Source organism: Chaetura pelagica, unplaced genomic scaffold (genome assembly GCF_000747805.2).
Source record: "Chaetura pelagica isolate M959 unplaced genomic scaffold, ChaPel_1.0 scaffold585, whole genome shotgun sequence".
Taxonomy (NCBI): domain Eukaryota; kingdom Metazoa; phylum Chordata; class Aves; order Apodiformes; family Apodidae; genus Chaetura; species Chaetura pelagica.
Window position 1 is genome coordinate 162,124 of NW_009953404.1, and position 17,042 is coordinate 179,165.

At 49.4% G+C, this 17,042-nt stretch overlaps 2 protein-coding genes across 2 annotated transcripts in view; one reads left to right on the forward strand and one right to left on the reverse strand.

Moving 5' to 3' along the window:
* Positions 1 to 2,115, forward strand: part of P2RX4 (purinergic receptor P2X, ligand-gated ion channel, 4) — a 20,443-nt gene extending 18,328 nt beyond the window's left edge. Inside the window, exons 9-12 of the mRNA XM_009998435.1 lie at positions 128 to 264; positions 1,627 to 1,720; positions 1,809 to 1,874; positions 1,960 to 2,115. Coding sequence (XP_009996737.1) covers positions 128 to 264; positions 1,627 to 1,720; positions 1,809 to 1,874; positions 1,960 to 2,115 — 453 coding nt within the window. The remainder of the gene's footprint in view (positions 1 to 127; positions 265 to 1,626; positions 1,721 to 1,808; positions 1,875 to 1,959) is intronic.
* A 7,438-nt stretch (positions 2,116 to 9,553) lies between these two features.
* Positions 9,554 to 16,804, reverse strand: CAMKK2 (calcium/calmodulin-dependent protein kinase kinase 2, beta). The gene is made up of 15 exons (XM_009998436.1): positions 16,640 to 16,804; positions 16,298 to 16,351; positions 15,641 to 15,692; positions 15,414 to 15,547; positions 14,749 to 14,785; positions 13,996 to 14,017; positions 13,616 to 13,704; positions 13,205 to 13,404; positions 13,059 to 13,112; positions 12,529 to 12,602; positions 11,885 to 11,972; positions 11,542 to 11,637; positions 10,853 to 10,981; positions 10,028 to 10,128; positions 9,554 to 9,626 (listed from the first exon to the last, which is right to left on the reverse strand). Exons 1-15 carry the CDS (start codon positions 16,802 to 16,804, stop codon positions 9,554 to 9,556), a joined length of 1,368 nt encoding a protein of 455 aa, XP_009996738.1.
* Between the last annotated feature and the right edge of the window lie 238 nt (positions 16,805 to 17,042).

Consider the following 17,042-nt stretch of genomic DNA (forward strand, 5'->3'; position numbering starts at 1 on the left):
GTACAAGGGGAAAGAGGGTTGGATTGGGACAAGGGCCAGTAAATCAATGTCCTGGTCAGCAGCCAGCCTAGCATTGGGCTGGTGGGACACCTGACCTGCTCACCTTCTCCTCTCCTCCACTTGGCAGGGTGGAGTCATGGCTCTGCAGATCAACTGGAACTGCAACCTTGACAGAGCTGCTTCCCACTGTGTGCCCAGGTACTCCTTCCGGCGCCTCGACAACAAGGACTCTGCCCACACTGTCTCACCTGGCTACAACTTCAGGTAACGTGGCCAGAGGGCACCTGGTGTCCCTGCAGCTCAGCCCTTCACTGCAACAGCATGACAGGCTGCCCAGACTCCTCCCCTGGCAGCTATGATAATCCTTGGACTTTGGGTGGTGCTGTAAAACTTGGGAGAGTTTCTCTCGTGCTGTAAACCAAAGAGCAGGTGGGATTCCCACTGTGCAAACCACAGCAGAGGGGGTGGGTCTGTGACACTCCACTGCTGGTGTCAGTGTCTGAGTCATATTTGCATCAGCACCTGGGTGACCATTTGGGCCAACCTCCCATGCGTGGCACAGAGACCTGATTCAGGGGCTGCTGATGGGGCAGTATTTTAGGGGGCTGGGGTGATGGGTGGAAGGCTGAAGCACCTCCTTTGCTGTGCATGAGGGAACAGCTAAGCTTTAGAAAGTGGCTCTGTGGGTTGAAGACCTTATCTGCAACTTGAGTGTCCTGGCATACACCACATAAACATTCTGGCCAATAGAGAGAGAGGTCCAGCACCTCCAGTGAAACTGCTGGTGCAGAGTTGGGTAGCTGGCTGCATCCAGGCTCTGAGGAAAAACAGCTCCGGGCTATGCATGTTTCTAGAATCCTAGACTCTTAGGCCAGGGATGTCTTTTGGTGGAACTTGAATGAATTCACTGAGAAGCTGCTGTTCTGCAGACAGCACAGGCATCTTTTGGGATGTGCTGGGCCTGCAGGTGTCGGGGTGTCAGGTGAGACCAGCTGAAGGGGGTCACAGCCTGCCTGGTGTGGGGTCTGAAATGCTCTTGCAAATTCTAGACCGTGGTGCAACCCCTTACCAGTCCTTCCTCTTTTCTTCCACCTTCTTCTCTGCTTCCTCCTGGCTTAGTCAACCATGTGGCAGAGTAAGTCTGATCTCACTTATTTATTCTCATCCTTTTTCCTTGTCATCAGCCTTCGAGGAACAAGGATCAGCCTTTGTGTGCCAGGCTGCGCTGTGCTGCTTGCCTCCCTGCCTTCTCCCTGCCCTGCCCTCTCCTGGCTGCCTGCACTCCTGCAAGCCTTCTGCTCGACTTTGAGGAGGCCGATTCTTACGTGTAGTTGAATTTCTTCCTGTCTGCCCTTCTGCTCCTCTACTCAAGCTGACTTTTTCCCCTTCCTATGCCTTGCAAGTTTCCTGGTGTGGCTTGTACTAGCTGCTGTCTTAAATTCGCCCGTTTTGGGCTTTCCTCCTGTGTGTGTTTGCCTGCATGAAGTCTGCTACGGTTTAGGGCTTGTCTCTGAAGGTACCAATGTTCAGCCTATCCTTTTGGGGTGGGGTGCACACTTGGATGTTGCATGATCATATTAGCAACCTCAACAGTTCCAGCTAAGCTCTGACCTGTCCTTTCTCCAGGTTTGCAAAATACTACAAGGATAGTAATGGCACAGAGTCCCGGACACTTGTCAAAGCTTATGGGATCCGCTTTGATATCATAGTGTTTGGAAAGGTAGGGGGCTTTAATTCCTGGGGGGGTCTTGTGGTGAGGGGTGTCAGAGATGCTGAAAAACTTATTCACCCTGGTAACTGTCTCCTAGGCAGGAAAATTTGATGTGATTCCTACCATGATTAACATCGGCTCTGGCCTGGCACTGTTTGGTGTGGTGAGTGTCTGCACTTGGAATCAGCTCTGGGTTAGTGCCTTAAGTTCTGAGGGGTGTTGTCTGAGACTCTTTCCATCTCCTCTAGGCAACAGTGCTGTGTGACATTGTTGTTCTGTATTGCATGAAGAAGAGGTACTACTATCGGGAGAAGAAATACAAATATGTGGAGGATTATGAACTGGTAAGCATCAATGAAGGCAGAGTGGAGGCAAAGTTGTGTCTGATTCGGGAGAGATTCTGAAACAGGGTGTAGAAAGTCCACATGAAACAGGGGTTTTGAACCACAACTCTGAAGAAACCTCTGTCTTTGTCAGAGAAGCTAATTTTTACCTCAAAGCTGTTGCAGGAAGGAGCACTAGAAACAAATATTGTCGTTTCCTGGGCAGCCACTCTTGGAGACAGATATGTATGTTCAAGAACTTGTAATGCTCCCACTGCACCTCTTTTTCTGGGTTGCAGTCCTTGCCAGATGCCTTCTGAGAGCTGTAGACAACAGCTCTGTCCTCATCTAATCGGTTTTGGCTTTTGGGGGTTTCTGCTGCCATGAACAAACCCATTCATTAGGTTGATACTTTCCAAGACCAGTAGCTGACAGCTGCAGCTCTACCTCCCTTCGGGTTCCAAATGGTCTGTTTGGCCAGTAGAAGGATTTGGGGGGGTTGTCTGGTGCTGAGGGGCTCAGCCCTGCAGCCCCGTGCTTGGTGGGGTGTGTTGCTGCAGAGGGTGGATTTCTGAATCAAAAGACCTTGTGGCACTGGAAACGTGAAGTCTGAGTAACGGGGAGTAGCTTGTCTGTGCAGAGGGTTTGATGTGAGGGGGAGGGGGAGAAGAAAGTTTTCTGGCAGAGCCCTCTCATCTCTGATCCTTGCAGGGACTCAATGAGACGAACAGAACAAGCCCCTGACCTGCCACAGCACCCACTGCTGCTGTGAACATGACACTGACCCTGCCATGAGACTCACCCGCAGGAAGGGGGGAACAAACCTGAGAAAGGCACATTCTTCACTACTCTTTGCTACTTCAGTGGGCTGGAACCAACCCTAGAGAAAAGAGCTGCTCCTCATCTGCTGTCCTTCCAGGTTAATTGCACTAAGCACAAAGGGAGAGTTGTGTGTTTTATGCCAGGCCTTTCTGTGTTGTAACTCTGGGACAGGGACAGCTCTGGTCATTTTGACAGTCTTCCTTTCCCTGAGCTCACAGGGCAAGAAGCACACATTCTTGTGAACCTGGCCCTTGCCAGATGTTGCCTAACCTTGGGAGAGCAGCTCCTTGCTGTTGTCAATGACTTTTCCTTGCCCTGATGGATTGTGATGCTTAGCTAAGCCTGTGCCTGCTATTTATTGTCTCCAAGTTTCAGTGGCAAAGCAGAGTCTAGGTCCATTGTGCTATGATAAATAGCTTACAGATTTTTTCCTGTTTAGGACACTATACTTTCTTTTTAATAAAATATTACTCTCTGTCCTCTTGGAGTCCTGCATGCTGGGGTTTGCTTTGTTTTTCCCTCGGGCCTGTGAAGGTTAGAGTCAGCAAATTGTCTTCATTTTACATAGATAGCAACTGTTCCTGGAGAGCTGTCAACTGGGGCCTTTCCAAAAGTCCAGCACTCAATTCTGGGCATGTGAACAGCTCCCTTTGGATTAGGCAGGGGCTGGAGCCACTGTGGTCCCATCCTAGCCCAAAGTCCCCAGGAATGGCACAGCATCAGATGTTACTGACACAGGAAGGTGCTTTCAGACTCCTTTCCCAACAAGCAAACTCTTACATCTTGATAAAGACCACTCAAATAGGATAATGTTTCTGCTTGATCAACTAACTCTGGGTTTGGTTGCATGTCATTTATTTCAGTTTGTACAGAGAAGTTTGAACAGCTGTGTGGAAAAACACTTTTTCTTCTTCTTAGGTAATATAATTTAAAAGTGGTAAATACACAGTATTTAAACTTGATACACCTGATAAAGTTAAATGCATAATAAAGGGGTAGGAATGAAACACAAGCCTTGGTCATCAAACAAACAGTATAAAAATCAGCAATAGTTCAAGATCTTAGAAAAGAAACAGCTTGATTGCCTGATAGGTAGGAGAGGACCACCAAGAAAAACTACCCAAGACAAGAGGCCTGGTTTCCCCTTAGCACTTTCCTGTGTGCTTTCAGAACCACAAAGGCTTACACTCAAGTAGGATAATGTTTCTGCTTCATCAACTAACTCTGGGTTTGGTTGCATGTCATTTATTTCAGTTTGTACAGAGAAGTTTGAACAGCTGTGTGGAAAAACACTTTTTCTTCTTCTTAGGTAATATAATTTAAAAGTGGTAAATACACAGTATTTAAACTTGATACACCTGATAAAGTTAAATGCATAATAAAGGGGTAGGAATGAAACACAAGCCTTGGTCATCAAACAAACAGTATAAAAATCAGCAATAGTTCAAGATCTTAGAAAAGAAACAGCTTGATTGCCTGATAGGTAGGAGAGGACCACCAAGAAAAACTACCCAAGACAAGAGGCCTGGTTTCCCCTTAGCACTTTCCTGTGTGCTTTCAGAACCACAAAGGCTTAGGACCCAGCATTAAGCCCACAGTCAGCATTGGGCTTGCTTGAAAGGAAGGGAGTTGGGGAAATCAAGCTCTAGCTCAGTTCCAAGGCACAAGCAAAATGTTTACTTCACTGTAAGGAAAAAAAAAGCCAACTTGACTACTAAGGAATAGCAGCTAGGGAACTGAGCAGTTGTATGTACAGTACAGCTTCTCTAACAGGGCATGCATTTAGAGAGATGTTCCTCACACAGCCACGCTTTATGCTTTCAACAGAACTACTGGCCAGGGGAAAATAATCCACATGGAGTTTCTGTCAGAGCTGTGCCCTTGGCTGCAGCCCTCCCAGTCATGCTGGAGAGCACCTCAGGGAAGGGCTGAGCTTTTGGCTGCTTAGGAACCAGGCCCCTCAGACACTGCTCTGTGGTCAGAGCTGAGGCCCAGGGACTGTGGCTGGGCCTCGAGGAGCTGGCACAGCTGTTTCTGTTCAGAAGCTGCATCACACCTGGCAAACCTGTTTAGTAAATGTAAACTGTCTCACTAGGCACCCAACAAACCACAAACCCAAGATACGCAGCACAGGGCATGGGTACAACACACACCACACACGGTACTAACCACCTATAAAGAACCAGATCCCCCACCCCACCCCCCCTTTTTTTTTTTTTTTTACCTGTTTAGTAAATGTAAACTGTCTCACTAGGCACCCAACAAACCACAAACCCAAGATACGCAGCACAGGGCATGGGTACAACACACACCACACACGGTACTAACCACCTATAAAGAACCAGATCCCCCACCCCCCCACCCCTTTGGGTTTTTCCCGCAGCTGCGGGGCTTTGGCATAGCCAAACTGGGAGGAAAACAGTGCGTGTCCTATGGCTCCAAACTCCATAGTGCTGCTCCTAAACCACGACCCAGCATCACTGGCTTTGGAGAGAGATCAGCAGCACAATGTTTTGGGAATCAATGGTGATTCAGGGGGAGCATTGCTTCAAGTGACCAAAGATTGAGGGACGGTTTGTGTAGGCACCTGCGCACTCGCTGCTGCTACGCCGGCTTTAACAAAGACCCGTCCTGACCAGGAATCCCCAGGCCAGATCCAACTGCAGCAGGGCCAAGGACCTCAGAGCTCTGCTGCTTGCAGTGCCTGAGGTCAAGGAAGACTAGGGGACAGTCACTTCCCCAAGGCAGAGCATCCGGGGCCAGAGATAGCAGGCAGAGTTCCTGCCTTAACCAGAACACTCAGCTCTCTCCTGTTGCCTTTCTCCTCAGGGCAAAGAATGACACCTTAGCAGTCCCTGACATGCCTGGGACACTCGAGTCCTCCCCCTCTTTCAGGTTTCATTTTAAATGCCTCACTCGAGGTCACACAACCACATCAGACTGAAAAGAGGTCAGACCTTCCCCCCCCAGAGTCCAACACTCCATTTCTTGAAACAACTATACTTACCGTGACCCCTTTTCTCCAGCAAACCCTGACTTTTCTCCAGCTCACCCACACTCTGCCATTCTCCAGCTTTGAGCACAGAGAACTTGGGAAGGTGAGTCTGGACTCCAGAGTCTCTCTCACCACATGATAGATTATTATTTTTTTTACAAGCACCACAAAATAATCAGAGTAATCTGACTGAAGGTGAAAGAGCTCTTCATAAGAAACAATCCATGAAGGAGATATACACTTAATTTACTAACAAGCCTCTGATCCACAGGCATTCACAAATTACTGGTAATGAACTTGCAAAAGATACATAGCATTGGCCCCAAAATCCAGATTAAGAGTTTGGAAAACAAAAGTGTATTTGAAAATTACTAGCTAATCTAAGTATTTCAATAAGATCTTAAATTCTAAGCAAGCCCTAAATCTATACTTATAAAATAGCATAAGTTGTATTGTTTTTAATTGTAGTAAACCATGTAATGTACATGGAAGTGAAGGATTTTACCCTGAATTTTATATTTAATAATATATCTACCTAGATCAAGTAAAAGATTTAGAAACAAACTGTTGTTAGTGCTTCCTCTACTGTCCAAAACAAACATACAGCTAAACACCACCTTTCACTCCCATGTCTGCAGCAAAAGTAGTTCAGACTGAACTTAAGCCCTTAAATACCTTTTCCTTTCATACACTGAATATTCAGTTTACCAAGTCCTAGTCACACCAAGACCTTAGGAAAGGTGTTCATTACCTTGGAGGGTAATTAACCTCGCTTTCTGAACCGGAAGATGCAGTTGAACACAACTTGGCTCACAAAGGTAGGCATTCTTTAAAAAGCTGAAAAGGCAGGGTTTTGCTTTGTTCCCATGCAGCTAAAAAGATGTCCATTAAAAACAAAGCAGAACAACGAGGAACAGATGTGACATCTCCGGTGGGTCGTGACCTCTCCAAGTGCACACACATCGTTTGACTGTTGCCTCTTGGTAAAAGCTTCACCCTTCTGTGTGTGCCCACCAACTCCATGGTGGGCATCCAACACCCCTGGGGTGCTGGCTTCAGTCCCCAGAAGTTATTTGGCATTAAAACCAAATAAAAGCAGTTCCAAATGCATTATTTTTGTTTGTTTGTTTGATAACTGTTTCTCTTTTTTGCAAAGCACCCGCCGCTGCTCACCAGGGCAGCTCACCTCTCTGCTCTCAGCCAGCACCTTTTCCACAAGAAGTCAGCAGTCCAAGGGACCGGAGATGTTCAATGTTTATGGCAAGTAGTTGGATGTCTTAAAACATGCTGCTGGGGAAGCTCTGCATCCAGCACGGTACTGAGCCAGCGCCGCCGCATGCTGTGCTTGCTGTGGGCTCTGCTGCTGCTGCTCATCCTCAGCTGCACTTCCATCACGTGCCCCGGGCTGAGTTGCTCAACAGAGCCATAAAGTCAATGTTCATGAAAGAAGTTCCTCCTCTCCCACGTTGGGCAAGTCGTTGCACTTCAGATTATCTTCACTGCCTTGTTAGCACAAGTCCATTTACAAGGGTACAAGGACCACGCTGCCCACACACACACACATTCCTGCCTGAAAAATCCTGTTTGCAAAGGGGGAAGCAGGTGCTGCAGAAGTGCTGGCACCCAAATTCCCTGTTGGGTTTTTCCCGCAGCTGCGGGGCTTTGGCATAGCCAAACTGGGAGGAAAACAGTGCGTGTCCTATGGCTCCAAACTCCATAGTGCTGCTCCTAAACCACGACCCAGCATCACTGGCTTTGGAGAGAGATCAGCAGCACAATGTTTTGGGAATCAATGGTGATTCAGGGGGAGCATTGCTTCAAGTGACCAAAGATTGAGGGACGGTTTGTGTAGGCACCTGCGCACTCGCTGCCGCTACGCCGGCTTTAACAAAGACCCGTCCTGACCAGGAATCCCCAGGCCAGATCCAACTGCAGCAGGGCCAAGGACCTCAGAGCTCTGCTGCTTGCAGTGCCTGAGGTCAAGGAAGACTAGGGGACAGTCACTTCCCCAAGGCAGAGCATCCGGGGCCAGAGATAGCAGGCAGAGTTCCTGCCTTAACCAGAACACTCAGCTCTCTCCTGTTGCCTTTCTCCTCAGGGCAAAGAATGACACCTTAGCAGTCCCTGACATGCCTGGGACACTCGAGTCCTCCCCCTCTTTCAGGTTTCATTTTAAATGCCTCACTCGAGGTCACACAACCACATCAGACTGAAAAGAGGTCAGACCTTCCCCCCCCAGAGTCCAACACTCCATTTCTTGAAACAACTATACTTACCGTGACCCCTTTTCTCCAGCAAACCCTGACTTTTCTCCAGCTCACCCACACTCTGCCATTCTCCAGCTTTGAGCACAGAGAACTTGGGAAGGTGAGTCTGGACTCCAGAGTCTCTCTCACCACATGATAGATTATTATTTTTTTTACAAGCACCACAAAATAATCAGAGTAATCTGACTGAAGGTGAAAGAGCTCTTCATAAGAAACAATCCATGAAGGAGATATACACTTAATTTACTAACAAGCCTCTGATCCACAGGCATTCACAAATTACTGGTAATGAACTTGCAAAAGATACATAGCATTGGCCCCAAAATCCAGATTAAGAGTTTGGAAAACAAAAGTGTATTTGAAAATTACTAGCTAATCTAAGTATTTCAATAAGATCTTAAATTCTAAGCAAGCCCTAAATCTATACTTATAAAATAGCATAAGTTGTATTGTTTTTAATTGTAGTAAACCATGTAATGTACATGGAAGTGAAGGATTTTACCCTGAATTTTATATTTAATAATATATCTACCTAGATCAAGTAAAAGATTTAGAAACAAACTGTTGTTAGTGCTTCCTCTACTGTCCAAAACAAACATACAGCTAAACACCACCTTTCACTCCCATGTCTGCAGCAAAAGTAGTTCAGACTGAACTTAAGCCCTTAAATACCTTTTCCTTTCATACACTGAATATTCAGTTTACCAAGTCCTAGTCACACCAAGACCTTAGGAAAGGTGTTCATTACCTTGGAGGGTAATTAACCTCGCTTTCTGAACCGGAAGATGCAGTTGAACACAACTTGGCTCACAAAGGTAGGCATTCTTTAAAAAGCTGAAAAGGCAGGGTTTTGCTTTGTTCCCATGCAGCTAAAAAGATGTCCATTAAAAACAAAGCAGAACAACGAGGAACAGATGTGACATCTCCGGTGGGTCGTGACCTCTCCAAGTGCACACACATCGTTTGACTGTTGCCTCTTGGTAAAAGCTTCACCCTTCTGTGTGTGCCCACCAACTCCATGGTGGGCATCCAACACCCCTGGGGTGCTGGCTTCAGTCCCCAGAAGTTATTTGGCATTAAAACCAAATAAAAGCAGTTCCAAATGCATTATTTTTGTTTGTTTGTTTGATAACTGTTTCTCTTTTTTGCAAAGCACCCGCCGCTGCTCACCAGGGCAGCTCACCTCTCTGCTCTCAGCCAGCACCTTTTCCACAAGAAGTCAGCAGTCCAAGGGACCGGAGATGTTCAATGTTTATGGCAAGTAGTTGGATGTCTTAAAACATGCTGCTGGGGAAGCTCTGCATCCAGCACGGTACTGAGCCAGCGCCGCCGCATGCTGTGCTTGCTGTGGGCTCTGCTGCTGCTGCTCATCCTCAGCTGCACTTCCATCACGTGCCCCGGGCTGAGTTGCTCAACAGAGCCATAAAGTCAATGTTCATGAAAGAAGTTCCTCCTCTCCCACGTTGGGCAAGTCGTTGCACTTCAGATTATCTTCACTGCCTTGTTTCCTGTTTTAAAAGGAAATGAACCAGTTGCTGAGCAACTCAGAAGAAGGCAAAGCAGATAATGACACCAGCATCTTTGATGACACCTTTTGATTACACCCTTCCCCACCATGGGACCTTTGGGACCCTGAGCACTTGTGCATGTCCCACTCCCAGCTCACCTGTAGCAGGCTGGAGGTGCTATAAAAAGTTGCTTCTCAGCCCATGGGAGGGGCAGGATGTGCCATGCCCCAAAAAATCATCCCACGGAGTGGTTATAGGTCTGACAGAGGGCAAGCAAACACCCCAGTCATGGCCCTACATGAAAGATCCAAAGCCCAACTCCTCAAATTCTCCTCCTGTGCTTTGCAGGGATTTTCAGACAAGCTGCAAAGATCTCCTGGGGCCAGGGTGATGTAACTTACGGCAGCAGGTTCCCAGGGGCAGACAGTGACCGCTCCTCCCTCTTGCTCCCTTCAAACGGGTTCCCAAAGGATCGCTTCCGGATCATCGTTTTAACCAAGATCTGCAAGACCAGATTGGAGTTCACTTTCCTCCCATTCAAGAGCACCAGCAGCATCCAACCCCTCATGCCCAAGTAATACAGAAAGCTAAAGAAAACAAGTCAAAGTTCTCTTTAGGAAAACAAAACAAACAAAAAAACTTGGCACCCAAAGGCATCACTAGATTTCAAACCCAAAAGGATCTCACTTTCCACACAGGGCAGGGTTACACTGTGGTTCTCACCACTACAGTGGGTTGCAGAGAATAAAAATATCAGCTTGAAAAGAGATGAGATGAATTCACCAAGCATGGCTGCAGGCAGGGGCTGGTGCACACCATGGCCCAGATAAAATCTCCATCCTGGGAAGCTCCAGCAGCCCCTATGCCCAGGCAGAGCAGGGCAGGAGCTCCTCATGCCTGACCAGAACATTCACCCCCAGCTGTGGACAGGTCCTGGACCAGAGCAAACACAGTGATATTTAGGCAGCCAGCTCGAGCGTGGAGACCAGCACCCCACTATGGGTCCCTCTGGGGCTGCTCTGAAACATTCCCCCACACAGTGGGGTACAGCCACCTCCAGCAAGATGCTGAGACCCCATCTTGCAGCACTTGCTTCCAAGAGAGGGAAGGTCTTTGCTTTAATCCTACCCAAAGCTTTTGCTCTTCAGCAGCAACCTCCAGCTGCTCAGGACCACCCTGGGGAGCAGCATGGACCATCCACAGACCACCACACCTGCCATACTCACCACTGTGGCCAGGCTGGGGATGTGCTTGACCGAATTCTCCACTTCCTCCTCTGTCACCTCGACCAGGGTGCAGTTCTCATCCTCCGTGGGCAGCAGCTCCGCTCCGTTCTTGGTGACCCAAGGGTGCAACTTCAATTAATAACACAGCCTGTCAGGAACGATTTCCTCTTTTTCATAACTCAAACAACACAAGCCTGGCAAACGCATCTCCTTGCCCCAGCTATGGCCCCTACATGCTCCTGCAGTACCAGGGAGCTGGGGAGAGCTGTGCCATCCCTGCGAGCCAGTTCACCACGGCGCCACCAGGAACAGCTCACCCCGGAGCAGAAAACGTTGTGGGGTGGCTCATCCAGATCCAGCTCTGGCCTCATCCACACAACTGAGCATTAACCTCGGTGACCTACAGCACTGGGCATCTCAGATGGTTTTAGGGGAAAAAAAAAAAGACCTATTTTCACTCCCATCTTACAGATGAGACAGCACCAAGAGGCAGGAGCCATTTATTCCAGACCATACGTATGAGCAGCAGTGATGGGGAGAACCCCCCAAGCCCTGCCCTCAGAGCTGAATTAATCCAGGACAGGAGGCAGAAAGCCCTCTTCCTCCTTGCCCACACACCTGGCATCTTGGGTGGCTGCAGGAGAAGGACAAAATGGTTCAGCAATTCCCCCGCAATCCTTTCTCCCTACCTTAGTCTCCATTTTCTCAGCTTCTCGCCCCTTCCAGGCTCTCGCAGGGGCGAAGGACCAGAAATCTCCTGCGAAAGGCTGTTGCACAGTACTTTCCTGGTAGCAGAGGAAATACTGTACTCAGGGGATTTCCTTTTGCCTGTGACTTCTGTAGGCACCAAAGGTCCCAAAGCTGAGCAGGTCCCGGAACGGGGGAAGGAGCTGGGACTTACCTGCCCAGGGGCCCTGGGCACAGGGGAGGACCTAGCCTGGCGCGATCAAACTGACTCCCAAAAAGAAAGGTGACCAAGGAGAAAGAAACAGAAGTGAAGCCACAGCCAACACCAAGGGGTTGGGTCAGTACCTTGATTTCTGGGACCGAAATCCTAGATTCGGGATTTTTATCCAGCATCCGTGAAATCAAGTCCTTCAAGAAGTCTGTAACTTCCGGCCTGGGGAGAGACAAGATGGGGAAGGGGATGGCTTCTGCCTCCCCTCCTCACCCAGAACTCACCGCCATGGGCAGACAGGGGCTGGACCTCAGCCCTGGTGGGGATGCAGCTCCAGGTGCTTATGCACCCAGCTGCCACACAGGCCCTCCTCCCAGAATTCCCCATAAAAGTAAAATAACTCCTTTTTGGGCAATTTGAAGCATGATCCCATGTGTACAGGGCTGGGAGAGCCTGACACCAACTCCACCCAGGCAAAAACCCAGTAGGCAGCAACTGCAGAGGTTAATCTGTTCCCTTAAACACCTCTGCAACTTCAATCACTCCTTCTTCAGCAACTGCAAACAGAGAGATGTTGCTTTTATGTTTGATGCAAAGGAAATTTTCCAGGGCTGAGGTCCAACAAAAAGGTTCAGAGCTTGAGTTTTGCAAAACCTCAGCAGAGCAGGGCCAGTCCCACCCAGGCAGTGCCTGAGAAAGAGCTCAAAGGAACTTTAAAATTAAGGGCTGAGGGTTGTTTTTTGTTGTGGTTTTTTTTGTGGGTTTTTTTAATACTTACTGGTCTGGGAACTCCAATGTTTGTGTCTTGATTTTATTGTGTAAACTCAGGATCCTTTCATCCATAAAAGGGCACTGCCACCAAGAGAAAGAGCAATGAGAAGAGCAACAACCTCAGTTAGAAAGGAGCAGGGAATGACCCAGTTGAGCATCAGGATCAAGTAGGGCTTGAAAAGAGCAAGGAGCCATTTACAGGGAAACACCAGAACATCTCCTACTATGTCAATGTCTTCTTTTAACACAAGGAATATAATATTGATTAAAAATGACAAAACTATTACAATAGCTCCTTTCCTAAAAAATCTGGCCAGACAGGTGTTTTTTTTCCCCTAGAGAAAGAGAAATTCAGTGCTTTTTAGCTGCACCCATGGACAGGCAGAGGTTTCTCATTTCCACCCACACATCCCTGTCTCCCCTCGCCAATCCCTGACTGCTTGAACAAGGGTGCAGGGGGCAAATCCCACTGGGACAGGAGGCATGCACCAAACCTCCCCGGGACCACCAACAGCCCTGAAAACTCAATCTCCTTACCTGCCCAAACACGAAGCAGTACAGGGTGATCCCCATGGCCCAGACATCCAACGCCTGCAGAGCGAAGGAAGCACAGTTAGATCTGCAACAGACTGTGTGGGCATGGAAGATCAGTCCAAAAAACCCTCTTAATTGCTAATAAATACCTTTCCAGAGAAGATTTTCCTGGTTTCTGAGAGCGTTTCAGGGGCCATGAAGGCAGGGGTGCCCACTGTGTTGGTTAAGAGGGCATCAGCTCCCTTGAACTCATTGCTCACTCCAAAGTCAGCAATCTTGACGTGCCCGTCTTCCCCCACGAGGAGGTTGGAAGGTTTAATATCCCGGTGGATTATCTTTTGATAGTGCACTGCAGCCAAAGGGAAAGAAAGTGATCCAGCAGCAGAGAAGGAACCACAAAACCCCCCACAAACGTAAGACTTTCTGCCAAAACCACAACCAGCCCCAGCTTCAAAAACCCCTGTGCAGTGGCATGAGCCACCTGAAATGGCACCACACAGCAGCAGAAAGTCCAGCCCCAGAAATCAGGAATCCCATCTTTTTTTTGCACAGACACTCACAGTATTCAATGCCCTTGATCAGATCCTGGAAGTAGAACCGAGCCTGGTCCTCACTGAGAGGTTTCAGGGTTGGGATTTCCATCACAGGGCTATGAAAGCAACAGAATGGAGTTTGTTTCCCCACCTGGATGCAGCAAAACAGGTCCCAGGAGCTGTGCCACCCGCTGGTGACAGCCCACAGCCCCAAACACAGGCACAGAAAGGGTGTACACGACTATACCTGGGCTGGGGAGATGCTACCCAGCCCTGGAGGGGATCCACCATGAACCTCCCCATGGCCTCTGGGTTCTGTGCCTGCCTCGGGCAACAGAGCTGTCCCACCCACAAACCCTTCCCACGTTCATGCCTTAGTAGGTTTAAATCTGGAATCCAATACTCACCCTTGCTTCACCAGCTCAAACACTGAAACACAAAAGAGAAGGTGGTTACGCATCACTTACAGGTTAGAGCTCCTGTAAGCACAGTCTCAACACCAAAAGCAATGGTTCTAATGACAAAAATTCTAAAAATAATGTATTTTTTTAAAAAAGGAGATGCCATCTTTGGTTGCTTTCACTTGCAATTAAGGGGATGCTGCCAACTCCCTTCTCAGTGCAGCAGCTTCAGCATCACCAAGTGCCCTTCACACTCCCCTGCAAAGCCCTAGCTAAGCCCAGACCATGAACCAACCTCTGCACTTGGCCATAAAGACATCACACCCTCCTCCACCAGGCCAGGCTGAGCATAAGTGATGATGGCAAAGAATTCTCTCTTCCAAAAACCTGTGTATTTACATCAAGCAAACCACTGCAGGCTGGAGGGCAGGTCAGGAAGGAGCTCGTTTGCACCATGGATAATTAACATGTGCCTTGCTTTTGAAGCCAAAGAAACAAAGCTACTTTCTTGCAGCTGAGAACATAAATGCTGGTACCTCTCAGGGCAAAATTTTTTAATTAAAGCCTATAAAGTGCTATCAAGCACTATAAAACACTCCTGTCTGCTTTGTGAACCCCAACTGGACTCCTTTTGTTCTGACTATTAGGGGGGATTTGCTCCTCCAGCACATCCAGGCCATACTCTGGAGGAGAGACCCCACCATGCAGGGGGACTCCCTTGCCCCCAACCCCCCTGACTGCAGGAGGGTGGGCACTTACCCATGTACAGGTGGTCCTCACTGGGATCATCCAGGACCTGCCAAAAGAAACAGAAAGGAAATCAAACAGTACCAAAAAACTTTGCAAATTAAACCCTGAAATTTTTTTGTTATTTAGCAGCCATCCCAGCTCTGACACCATCTGCACCACTGCATGGTCTGCTCCCCACATGGGGTGGGGGAAGAAAAAGAGGGCAGAGATATAGCTGTACTTTGAGGAAGTAAATATTTAAAACACACAGGAAGCACCATCTGACTCATGAGCCAAATAAACTCCAGCCTGCATGTCCTTAATCCTTCATTTTTGGGCTGCTTTCACGCAGCCAGTGGGTGGAGGGCAGGGCAGCTGCACCACAGAACCTGCAGAAACACCAGATCCTCCCCCAAACCCATCTCAGTGCTTGTTTCCTCTAAGAAGCAACATTTTCCTGCATTTCCCTTTTTGGGCAGAAAGAAAAAAAAATATCCTTTTGGGATACGGGAATAAAAACCCCCAGTTTTAAACTGGGGAAAACACCAGTCTCCCATAGGCAGGACCTGCCACAGCCATCCCAGCCCCTCTGCAGTCACTCCCCTCTGCCCAAGCCAACATGTAGCCTAACCCCACAGAACCCAGGCTCCTTCACCCTCAGGGTGGGTTTTGGGAAGGGGTTTGCTGGCACTCACCTCCACCAGCTTCACCACGTTGGGGTGGTCCAGCTTCTTCAGGATGGCAATCTCCTGGTAGACCTGCTCGATGGGGCCTTTGGGCTGCAGGCAGCCCTCAGAGGCAGCTTTGGCACCACGGGGTGGTGGGCGGCCTGCAGGAAGGGCAAAGAGGGGGGGGTCTGGCTGGGAACGAGCCCCCAGGGTCCCTAAATCATCTCCCACCCTAAAGCTTTTGCACCACTTACGGGGGAAGCCCGCCTGTCTCATCAGCTTCTTTTTGGAGAGAACCTTCATTGCCTGCAAGTGGGGAAAAAAAATTAGGATTTGGGACAAATCAAGGATAAAATAAGGCCAGTGGGATGGAACCAGCACAGAGCTGGGCAGGGAGTCTGTGGGAGGGATCTGTCCCTGTCCCCCATCCCACCCTCCCCACTGTGGGTTCTGGGGACACATGCTACTCACATAGTAGGTGTTATCATCCTCGTTGTAGGCCAGCTTCACCACCCCGTAGGAGCCCTGGAGAGGGGCACAGCCACAGGGAACAGTTAGGGACAGTCCAAAAAAACCCCCAGCACCAAACTGGGCTCCAGGCTCCTCCACAGCCCAGGTCCCACTGGGACCACGGAGCTGTCAGGGGTAGTGGGACACACAGGCTGGCAGCACAACACCAGCAAAGAAAAGCTTCAGATGCCCCATATTGTGGGAAGGAGGGGGGAGTTGCCATCACACAGGCCTGACAGCAAATGCCATCCCAGTGCCCTCCCCAGATCCCCCCATCCCACCCCAAACCCCACCAATACTCACCTTCCCGATCTCATCCTTCAGCTTGTACTGGTTGAGCTGCACACAGTCCTGTGGGAAAAGAGGAGGGGTCCGACGCCGGCCTCCAACATGCTACTCACATAGTAGGTGTTATCATCCTCGTTGTAGGCCAGCTTCACCACCCCGTAGGAGCCCTGGAGAGGGGCACAGCCACAGGGAACAGTTAGGGACAGTCCAAAAAACCCCCCAGCACCAAACTGGGCTCCAGGCTCCTCCACAGCCCAGGTCCCACTGGGACCACGGAGCTGTCAGGGGTAGTGGGACACACAGGCTGGCAGCACAACACCAGCAAAGAAAAGCTTCAGATGCCCCATATTGTGGGAAGGAGGGGGGAGTTGCCATCACACAGGCCTGACAGCAAATGCCATCCCAGTGCCCTCCCCAGATCCCCCCATCCCACCCCAAACCCCACCAATACTCACCTTCCCGATCTCATCCTTCAGCTTGTACTGGTTGAGCTGCACACAGTCCTGTGGGAAAAGAGGAGGGGTCCGACGCCGGCCTCCAAACCCCTCCCATTTGCTCTTCTCCTTTCCCATCTCCAGCAAAGCTTTCCCTCCAGCCTCCCCCCCGCTCCTTTGCTCCATGACCCACCAGCAGCTCAGCCACGCGTCGGCGTCTTTATAAGCCACTAATTGCACATGTTAATGGCAGGGCAGGCAATGGTGCCTGCTCAGGTGGAACGGGAGCAGGGCAGGCGGGTGCCCCGGGGGGTGGGTAACACCAGCGACAGGTATTTGTATTTCTCACGGGCTAAACAGCCGCTGCTGCCTGTTTTCTGGCAGGGTGGGGGAGGGCGGGCCCTTTCCCCCTCCGGGTGCAGGG